This window comes from Chenopodium quinoa, unplaced genomic scaffold (genome assembly GCF_001683475.1).
Source record: "Chenopodium quinoa cultivar QQ74 unplaced genomic scaffold, ASM168347v1, whole genome shotgun sequence".
Classification (NCBI taxonomy): Eukaryota; Viridiplantae; Streptophyta; class Magnoliopsida; order Caryophyllales; family Amaranthaceae; genus Chenopodium; species Chenopodium quinoa.
This window is the reverse complement of record NW_018745533.1, coordinates 3262782-3274510: the sequence shown is the minus strand read 5'-3', so window position 1 is coordinate 3274510 and position 11729 is coordinate 3262782. Positions and strand designations below refer to the sequence as shown.

The 11729-nt window shown below is 37.3% G+C and overlaps 1 protein-coding gene across 1 annotated transcript; it reads right to left on the bottom strand.

Moving 5' to 3' along the window:
- Window positions 1-1149: 1149 nt before the first annotated feature.
- On the bottom strand, window positions 1150-11386 carry LOC110715821 (autophagy-related protein 11-like). The gene is made up of 5 exons (XM_021894435.1): window positions 9373-11386; window positions 3676-5269; window positions 3136-3356; window positions 2774-2987; window positions 1150-1818 (listed from the first exon to the last, which is right to left on the bottom strand). The coding sequence occupies exons 1-5, from the start codon at window positions 10314-10316 to the stop codon at window positions 1417-1419; spliced, it is 3375 nt and encodes a 1124-aa protein (XP_021750127.1). The 5' UTR covers window positions 10317-11386; the 3' UTR covers window positions 1150-1416.
- Between the last annotated feature and the right edge of the window lie 343 nt (window positions 11387-11729).

The window sequence follows — 11729 nt, the reverse complement described above, 5'->3', positions numbered from 1 at the left end:
TTTTTTCGGCTATTTCACCAAATGCCACTGAGAACTTTAAAAATTCACCAAATGCCATCGGACTTTTCAGAATTCACCAAATGCCACTCAGTTTTTAAATAATTCACCGAGTGCCATTAATGACTAACGGTGGCTTAATCATTACACATGGCAATCGATTATTGGTTTAAAAAATATAAATAAAAAAAAAAACTCTAAACCCTAACCCAACCCAACCCCACCACCGTAACCACCTGCCCAAGCCAACCAACGGCCCAAAGCCAACCGCCGGAACTCCTTGACCTCTTGCCGGAACCCTCTAACCTTCCGTCGGAACCCGCCGGAACCCCTGACGTCTCGCTGGAACCCCTTGACCCCATCAAAACCGTTGACTCCTCTTAATCCCCCGAAAAACCACCCCAACCACCGCAACCATCTCGCGCAATGCCCAAAACTCTGCCTACTCGACTCCAGCACCCACACATTGACCCACAAAACTCCGTTTACCCGACGACCTTGCGCTGATGCCCAACCCAACCCCCGCAATGCAACCAACTCACGTACCAACACGACGCATCACATAGCCACCACAACTGACCATGGAAACCCAGAAATCCATAATAGAACCCGACTGTGGAAACCCTTCACCCTCAAACGACCGAAATCAACCATGAAATCTACAATGGTCGATTTTTATGGCCGATTTCATCTTTCAAGGGTGGAGGATAGGAGGAGTGGTTTTGCGCGGTGGTTGGAAAACGCTGGGTGTTTAAATCAAAGCTCATGTTGGTGGTATTTGGGGTCGAGCAGGTTGTGTCAGGTGGAGTGCTTAAGAGCCGATTGACCATTTTTTTGTGGTTAAGGGGGTGGCCGGCTGTTTTCCGGCAAGAAAAGGGGAGGGGGCTAAGGTTTTGCGGTGGTGGGAAGGTGACTAGGAAAATTTTGGGTTTTTTTTTGTTTTTTTATTTAATTTTTTTATTTTCTTTTAATTTTTATGACTTAAAATAAATAGACTAATCATATCATGACATGTGTCATGATTAGACCCTAATGACTAACGGAATTAACGGCCGTTAGTCATTAATGGCAAATTTTTAAAGTTCTTAGTGACATTTGGTGAAATAGCCGTTTTTTTTTCAAGAAGAAAAGAGTAGAATCTTGAACCTGATAGAAATAAAGATCACTGAAAAAAACTAATACTTTGTACTTAGTACGTTCAGTGCACAGTTCTATGCTAAGTAACATTATTTACAAAGGTAAAAGTCTAGACCAAAGTCAGGTTACCATTCAACTGTACAGGAAACCTCTGATAAAGACGAGGGATATAAATGTTAAGTTTCATAATATGATACATAATTTACAGTTTCTATTTTTTTTTTTTCTTTTTTATTTTATTATCCCTACTTCCATCATGTCTGTTAGGATTATTGCCAGAGATCAGGAAGGCACTGGCGAATGAATGGTTGTATCCGGTAGCATAGCAACTGTTACGATGAAGTATTCACATCCCACAGGGAGATGAGTAGCTAAGGTGTCAGATGATGATGATGATGATGATGATGATTTCAAGCAGTCAGCTTGATCTCCTCCGCTGTTTTGTTCGTGCCTTGGCACACCTGAATGTGGCTTCACAACACGTCGCTCTATATGGACAATCTGTCCGATAATATAGGCAGGTCGATTAGGAAGATGATCAGTGAACAAGGCAACAGATTCTGGAGATAGAAAATAATTGGGGCAGTTCCGGCTTATTGCCTCGTAATGCCCTGATGAATTGAGGATGAAGGCAGCAATCTCATGAACCTCAAAACGGCAAAAAGAGATTTTTTCCTTATTTGCCTGTTGAAAGGGGGAAAAAAATTAAGACATACTCTAATGGAAAAATCAACAGTTAAAACTTACTGCCACAAGATTCAAGAATAGTGTATCTGATTCTCCGATAACCATAATTGTTTTTTAGGGAACTCCAGATAACCATGATAAATTTGCCCATCTTTAGAAAAAGAAAAATGAAAAAAATAAACCCTAGAATAAGCTAGACATGTAACATGGAGAAGCTGAGTGCCAGACACTCAACCTGGCCTACCTGTGTAACTACTAATAAAGCAAAAAGGATAGTGTCTGCAATGAAACTATGAAAGTAATCAGATGGTATGTCTGATTCCTCTATGTTTCAGAATTATATATCCTGTCAGCAGTCAACTTTTCAGAGCACACGAAGGAAAGCACTTGATGGTGCAACATTCAAAATTGCAACTTGTCACAAAAACCCAAAAGACACAATAGCAATAGGCAGGTCAAATTTTGTAATAGTAAAATGGTTTTACTCTATAGTTTATAAAGTTAGCATCACAGTTAACTTTATAAACTTATACCCAGTAACTGCTTTGAAGTTATATCTCACATGCATTGCAAGGAAAGGAGACAATAATATTTTCTTCCATTTTTTTCTTCTTTTAGGAATAACCATCAATCTCTTCTAAATTGACTTCAACTTGAAAGTCAGCATACTCAGCAATGTTCAGTTAAAAGTATTTGATTGCAATGCAATGGATCAAATCTCTAATTTAGTAATCCTCACTTCTAAGTTCTAATTGTGGAACATTAGGTTGAGCCCATGCCAACTCGGTGAAGGAAATAAAGAATAGCCTCTCTTCAACTACATAGGTCATCCATTTTTGTGCATCCACATTCTAACCAATCTAACTTGATGTAAGGAATCTAGAGAGGGGCAATGGGTAAATGGTATATGGTATGGCTGTATGGTATGATAAAATCATGATCTGGAAAATACCTGTTTCTCATGTTGATGCTTTGTGTATAGTGTCTTGACCATTTCTTTCCTCTCTTCCAAATCTTTTGAGAGCTGTTTGTTTGCAGCTTCAGCCTTTGAATACCTATCGAGCAGCTCAGCACGCTGCCTCGATAAAATACCAACTTTATCAGCGAGGACTCTTATACATGCACGGAACTCAACATTACCATCATCTTCACCATCACTTGCAGAACTGTGTGATATTACAATTATAAACTAGTCAGCAAAGGATAAATTCAGTAGGCAGTTAGGAAATAAGTACTTAGCAGAACATGTATAAAAAAATTATAATGCAAATAATCATATATAAACAGAAAAAAACTCTCTCAATTGGTTCTCACCTGGCAAGAGATTGAGCTAAAGAACGCAGTGAATCGGCAAAGCCAGCAACTCCTCCAGAAGCATTGACACAAGACTTGAGTCTTTCAAAAAGGCCACGCATTTTCACAGCAGATGCACGCAGGGTGTTGTATTCTGAAGCTCTCCGGTCAGCAGCGCAAAGATGAGTTTGAGCTTCTTGCCTAGCTTCATGCAGGCAGTTCTCTAGGTGAGCACAATTCATCTGTGGACATCCAAGTTAAAGAGGAAAAAGTTTAAACAATAAGATTAAGAATAGGGCCTTCGATGCATGTTGGAAATTTATGTCGTGTTATTTGTAGAAAACGTAACCTGGATTTTCACCCCAAAAAAAAAAAAAAAAAAAAAAAAAAAAAGTAATCTGGACTAAGCCACAAACGATCTTACAGAAAATTCTTAGCGAACGAGAAATAATGTTTTGTTTGTAATTGAATTAACAAGCAAAGTAGAAAAAAAAAAAAAAAAGTAAATATACAAGCATATTTGAATAGATCAGGCAAATGTAAATATTGTAATAGCTATACCTGTGATTCATCTAGAAGCTTCCTGCTATTCTCCAACTCTACGCCAAGCTTGGATACATCCTCCAAAACAGATTTAAGCCTGCTTTCAGTTTCTGTCAGTTGATTTGCCTTGTCCTCAAGTGCACTTTGCAGTTCCAGCACAAGATCATTATTGACCTTAGCAGCACTCAGACTAAGGTCAGCAGGAGCCTCAGATGGTAAAACACCCAAGGAACTACTAGTGGCAAGCAGCTGCTCATCTCGCTGTGGATCCATCATAGACGAATCTAAATGAGGATTCTGGATTCCAGAAGAGTCAGTCATATTCTCGTCTACTTCCTGGGCTTTGCTAGTCATCCTAGGTAAAAGTCCATCTTTTGCATCAGCTGGGTTAGATGTACAAGATATCTCATCCATGAGATCACCAGATCTATTAGCAAGTTGTCTCTCCCCATGATCCGAAATTCCTGACCTGCAATCATCTGATTTTGATGAGTAAGTCGCGTCATTATTGCCCAAACATTTCCGAGCCTGCATATACTGTTCGGACAATTGCTGAGCCAACTCTTCGATCCTTTTTTCATATGATTGACACTGCTGGTGTTTGGCCTTCAACATTGATTCAAGATGTTTTATGTATTCGTCTTTCTGCTGCAATGCTTCAGCTGTTTTCTCAGCAGTATTTTTCAGCAAATTATCTATTTTACTATCATCTAGTGAGTCATATTCCACTTCAGAGCTGAAAGAACAAATTTGTGCAATTGCTGAAGCAAGGTCAGCTCTCAGTTTAGCATTTTCAACTTCCATTTTACTGGTTCCAGCAACATCTACCAAGTCACACACATCAATGTCTTCATAATTTTCATGAGAAATTATAGCCTGTCTTTCAACATCTCCTGAATAAGAACTGCTGTTGGACATAGAAAGCGAGGTCCTAGAAGATCCTGATTTTTCACTCTTGAATGGTAGTCCAACCAAAGACTCGGGTGCATAACAGTCAATATCCCTGATGTCAATATCAAGCAAGCTAGTGTCAAAGGGAACAATATTCACATCACATTGGCTAGGAGTATCAAACAATCCAATGGCAGCTAATACATCCCTTGGTATAAATGAGCTTTGTGCCTTCAAAAATTCCTCTCGTCTCCTCACCTCATCCTCCCTCTTTGTAGCAAGTTTTTCAGCCAATTGTCCTGCCATGCCCATGTAAAGCTTCATTGAAGCCTTTCTCCTCACTACTTCTGCTAGACATGATCTATAAGCAGGGCCAATACCGCGAACTATCTTTAAGCCCTCAAAAACAGCATCCTGACGTTTTATTGCCTCTGAGAAAGCATTAAATTGCAAACGAACATCTTTTATGGTATGTTGAATATACGCAATCTTTTGCATGTAACTGTGAACAAAACTGTTCATTTCATTCTTTTTAGTTGTGCAGTAATCAAGTAGATCCGATATTGAACTGTCACAAGCCGTCATCTTTGGAAGATGATTTTTATCATGGACATCATACATAGGACCCAAGGCAGAAACTGCATCATGAGGCCGGAGAGAAGAGGACATCTGGCTTGATAGACAATCATCCACCAATTTCTTGACTGTGCTAACATCCTTGCTGCAAAGTGGAAAAAAAACATCATTTGGACTCAGAAATCCTATAGCATAGCAAAGGGCTACAAAAAAACATATTAGGCTTAAGACATGCAAGAGACTAACAAAACGTACATCAGTCAAATTCAAGAAAGATGGTATACAGCCTATTCAAAATCAATGCACACAATAAATAAATAAAACGATTCGAAATCCAAGAAGCATACAAACAAAAACCTCATGTAACAATAGGCAACATGGCAAATCTAAACAAAACACATACATGACCAAGCCTAATCATCAGCCTACCACAAGAAACTCCTAAAGTTCTAACAGCAGCACATTCTAAAAAGGGTCACATGCAAACAAACTTGACACAGCAATAATAGAGAGGGACTTTCTGTAAGACCCTGGAATGAACTAAAAGCAATTGGGCTGCCCTTTTGTGAAATAAAAAATATTAAACATTTTGATGTGACTTAGCTCATCTATGGACGGGGATAACAAAAAAAAAAAAAAAAGGTGCACTAGTGACTGCCTGTTATCTTGAAAAATGAATTCTAGGGACTACCAAAGTAGTATTCTAAGACTAATGAAAGCAGCAACACCCAAGTAAAAAAGAACGTGAGTTTTACAGCTGGTTCTATATGAATAAACAAATCCCTTAAGGCAATATTCTGAACGCTGCATCACAAACACGGTAACACCCAACAAGTGTTATTCCTTCATCCCACAAACCTCCTCCCAAGTTCCAATGCACCAAGATTTTCTAGAACCTTCCTAGCTTAGCCCTTACACAAAAGAAGAAAAGGAAAAAAAAAAACCTCTTAATCCTCAGCAACTTTCAGCCGACATATCAAGCATCATAAGAAAAATTTTACATAAGTATTGGAGATGGAAAAGGTGTGGAATACTAAATTCAGAAGCTGCAAAAATAAAATAAAAAAAAATAAAAAAATAAAAAACAAGAGAGATTACTAGATTGTTGTTGTCAGGATTTCAGAAGATGCATGTGGCGCAATACATACTACGTATGTTGATATGAGATTAACAAGAGAAAGGAATAAGTCCACAATGAAGAGGTCCCCAACAAGGATGGAATGACAATTTTCAAATTGAGGATAAGAAGGAGAGCAGATAGCAATGGTTTGGCCATGTGTCCGACACTGGCTTCACATAGCACCAGTTCATAGATTTGAAAATTGCAATATAAACAATATTAAAAAGTTGTAGGGGGCAAAAGAAGACCATAACAAGAGTAGTAAAAAGGACATGAAACAAATAGGTCTTCAGAATGATACTCCATTTCATAGGGGGTAAGGGAAGAAGAAGAATACATATGTAGAAACTCAAAAGGATGTAAACCCATCTTAGTACTTATAGCCAACCCCATCCATTAACTAAGAAGGTTCTAATATCGTTGTAGTTATTTACATGCAATAAAAATTGTGAATTCACCTTATGACAATCATAAGGGATCTACAAGGAGAAAGAAAAGATATAATAAAAACTCCGATGTCTAGCACTCACAGTAGTGGCATACCCGCAGATAGCAAAACACGTAATCATTCGCACCACACATGACTAAACCCTTATTTTTAGATTTCATCCAAGATCTGCCAATAAATCTTATCACAATAACACCAAAACCAAATGACTTTGCTTACCCAAAACATGAAATGATCAACATCACATAAGACTAGATAATCTTTAGTTAGACACTTCATTAAGAAACCACTCACAAACCTTATTAAGTTATCTCAAGAACTAGATTTTAAAATAACAAATGAACACATCTCTTGATGTTTCTGCTGCACTTACTATTTTTCAAGGGAAAAGTCAAAGTTGTCTCGTAAAGTAGGTAAACAAATTACCACAAGATTCCAAACTCCAACAAAATCCTCCTTTCTTGCTACAAGGATGACAACAGTATAACACCTTAAGGGGGCGTTTGGTTCACGGATTATAGGTATGAGGTATGGGTTTAGAATGACCAAAACCCATACCACATGTTTGGTTGTCAAAAATATGAATTTTAAACCCATACCTCAAACCCATGAGGTATGGGGTTTAGAAACCTTAGGGGGGAGGTGGGTTTGGCTCATTCCATTCCATTAGGTTCAAATACATGAAATTAAGGGGATGATATTCCATTCCAGAATTGAACCAAACACATGGTATTAAGTATCAAGTTCCAACCCGATACCACCTTAACCCTATTCCTGATTCTAAACCTATACCACTCTGCGAACCAAACGCCCCCTAAGAGTATGAACATCAAGGGGTATTATCCTCCTCTTAGCACTCTCTCTCCTCAAAAAGTGCATCCTACTTATTTAGAAACAATCTAGAGGATCCTCTAGCAAATAGAGTCAGGAAAATTCCTCCTCCTAGCAAAGGACTGCACTTCTGCTCCATCACATACACATGCAGACATAGTCCCAAAGTAAATACTGATTTGTTTATTGTGCCCCTTTGAAACAACACCTTTATATTTTTCATCCTAAAGTGCCATTTTATTTGATATCAGTTCCCTTGTATTAAAAAAGAAATCCCTCCTTTATCCCCAAGTTAATATAACTTCACCTAACTGGGAACAACCTATTCACCTCACAGCTCAAAGTAAGCAGTTACATATAGATGCACTATGGTAACCAAACATGGTTGGATTGATTCCACTTGCAATTTGGTGACAAACTTTTTGGGGGGCTTGTGTAAAAAAAAAATTAGAACCTTCACCTTACACCATCCCACAACTCCAAAATGCAATCATTATAAATGTTAAAGACTGAACTCATAGATTCAACTCAAAAAGGAGGGCCTAATGACTTTAAATGGACACAGATATTAAATAATGATAATCCTTATTTGGTATTATCCTTCTTAGCTAGAGTTAGTAAGAAAATACTATGTAACATATATATACAATCCCATAAAGAGAAGAATAAAATTCCTCTAATTAGAGCTGGATAGAAGCAAAGTTTAGCATTAAGGATTCCACCCTATACAAGGTCCACAAATAAGATCAAGAAACAACACTTCACAATGCCTAAGCATCTCAAAGGAAAAAAACAAAGATAACAATAAATACATATATATATATATATATATATATATATATATATATATATATATATATATATATATATATATATATATATATATATATATATTATCATCCACATGGTTCAGCAGCCAAAAGAGAAGCTATTGGGCATACCACCCCCACTATGCCAAAACAAAGTCAGAAGGACCCACAACTTGGTAATATCTGAGACTGTGGAAAAGATTCTGAATCAAGAACTTCCAACCGATGGCAAGAACTAAAATGACTCCTAATAAGAAAATGATTTGCCTCCTATATTCACCATTCCTCTAACTAACCTCACCTCACAAGAATTTATAATGCCAATGAGGAGCCTAATTCCATCTTGTTCCATGCTCATCTTAGTTTCCCAAAAAAAATAGCCATGAATAATGAGCATAGCGAATTTCGCAAAGCTCTCTCAAACTCTACTACCTCTCGTGTATCATACAAAAAAATAGAGCACGCTTGCATGCCCTTTTGGTTAGAAGGAAGGTGTTAGATAAAATAAGTTCCCATAACTAGAAAAAGGCTAAGACTAAAATTCTATCCATGATTATAACAACAAAGCCTTAGTCCCAAAATGATTTGAGGTCAACTAAAATGAATCGTCATAAGGAATTGAACAATATAAAGAAAAGGACATAATAAAATCATGATTTAAAAACAAAAAATCTGCAACTAAGTTAGATCTGCCCGTCTCAAGCAGATAAATCAATGAGCTTGTAGAAGTTTAAGTAAAATGAGTTCTTTGAAAACTACTCTTCTTAGTGATTAGATGACAATGCTGCAGCCTTTCTATTCACACTGCATCAATGAATTCAAACTACATACTTGTACAAACAATCTTCAGGCTCATAGTCAATCATTTAAAATATAAAATCAACAAGTAATCAACAAAATTAACAACAAAAACCAATAGATTAGCAGAGAAAAGAGTAATCAGAAATGTAGTAATGTAGCATGGCAAATATATAAATCATAGGGTATAAAAATATAAATGATATCATCATCCTATGAAAACCACTTGACCAAGAACTAACCTCAAAGATTGCATAATACTCCGCTGTTCATTGATGTGGCAACATTGTTCCTTGATCATCAACTCTAGATCCCTGATTGGCAACGAAGCTTTGCTTGAAAATAGTTCTTCAACATCATGTTTCAATTTTCCAAACACGTGCTTGAATTGTGAAACCTTGTTCTCAAACTGCTTGTGAGAACTGTTACAGTTATCCACCCATTTCCTCAAGTTTTCTTCTTTTACAAGGTCCAAGAGACACTTGCGAGAGGAAGTTTGTAGAGCTGGGATAAGTTTGCAAGATCTTAACTTTTCGATTTCCCTAGTAAAATTCAATAACAGATCAGAATGTGTACGATGCTGCTGGGAGTAACACTTCAGAAAATCCATGTAGTTTTGATTAAGAATCCTAAAAAAGTAATCCAAGTTACGCCTTGCAATCTCTATTGCCCTTTCTTGCACCTTCTGCTCTCTCAGAAGCCTCTCACAGATTTCAAATTTCTCAATCGTCATAGAGTATATGGCATGCCCACAATGGTAATGGTATCGAAACTGCCGCTCATAGGAAGGCAACGCTTTGAGTGCAGGATCGACAGCATTATCCAAAGGGTGAGCATCATGGTTTGAAGATGGTGGAGTTGGCTCAGGAATGACATGGATTTCTATTTGTTCTGGCGGAGGACGAGCCGCATTGGCTTGCAATCTCGCTTTGTTGAAACAGAACACCTCCTGCTCATCAGATGGAAGTTTATATGCTCCAAGCACCTCATTAGACTCCAACTTCATATCCCCACACAGAAGAAGCTGATCACCAAATTGAATCCCTGCCACTGATTCAATAAACTTTTGAACTGCCTCAACAACAGTGGAATCATCACATTCGAGCTCATATGAATGGCCATTTTCGGCAATGTGGATCAATAGCTTCCCCTTAGCTACATATCCACCGGTGACATTCGAGCTCATCTTACCCTCACAACGACGAAAACCCTCTATAAGACTATTCAGCCCCTAATTACCAAGCTAATTTGCACCAACCTCTATATAGAAACCTCCCAAATGTTCACAATAACTTATCAGATAACCCGATGGAGCGAAGCGCAAACCAATCAAACAACTAAGCGCAACTCCAAAATCACTATAGTTCTTGTACTAAAACCTACCTAACCCTAAAATTGGGCAGACAAAACACAAATCTATGAGCAGAAACCTTGCTACAACTACAAGCAATTCAAACTCCGTATCTCAAGCAAAGCAACAATCAGCAAACAAAAATCAGCAGAGTTTCAGCGCAACAGAGAAGAATATCACCAATTTAGTTCTGAATTCTCAATACCCACCAGATAAAATCAAGAAAACAAACACACCCATCAACAATTTCATAAATAAAACCCTAAATCATCAAACACCCACCAACGAATTTGTCAAAAAAATCCCCAAAATCTTAAACACCCATGAACAAATTCAACAATTAGATGTCAATTTCACAGTCAAATAAACAATTAATGAACTCAGATCGTCAATTCCCTACCAAATTAAGCAGAGAAAATATCTAAAAACAGAATTATGGGAATTAAGAGAAGAAAATGAACAAACAAGAAAAAGGAACTTGCCCCAAAAGATAAAAGTTATGGAGGAGAGAGAAAGAGATGGACAACAAGGGTTTCACGTAACCTGGGAATTAGGGTTAAATAATTGACGAAATCACAAAGATTTTGAAGGGTAATTTGATTAGGTCTTCTGTAATTCTACGTGTGATAGGAATAGGAGTAACAAGATAATAATTTGATTAAAAAAAAGGTTTAAAATTATAAAAATTCCACTCTTTCTGGAAATACCGAAGCTTCGGCCATAAGTAAGAAACAAGAAACAAACAACAACAACTGGGTATGTAGGAGAAGAACTTCTCACTTCTCTCTCTCTCTCCTCTCTCTCAAAATTGATGAGAGAATACAAACAAAGTATCAGCTTTATCCATTTCAATCATTTCTGTATTGTTAGTAACACTGATCGATGCATGATTAATTATAAGTTTCGAATAAATTGTTACTAGTGAAATTTATATAATGTTTTGGATTTAAGAGAATATGTTGTTAGTATCATCGGTCAATTAGCCATTGTAATAGCCTAATAGGGGTTAGATGGACAAATCACCTCGTTCTCAAAAATATTTTGTACCGTTTTTTAGATGTAGCAACAATTATCTTCAAAGTATTAAGAAAGTTTTACAAATTTTGTATCTTAGGGTAATCCGACATCTCTTATTTTAGGGTCTGGGGTCTGTTCATATTTACTGAACTGAACTGAACTGAACTAAACTGATTGGAGCTGAACTAAACTGAACTGAACTGAACTGATTGGAGTTGAACTAAACTGAAC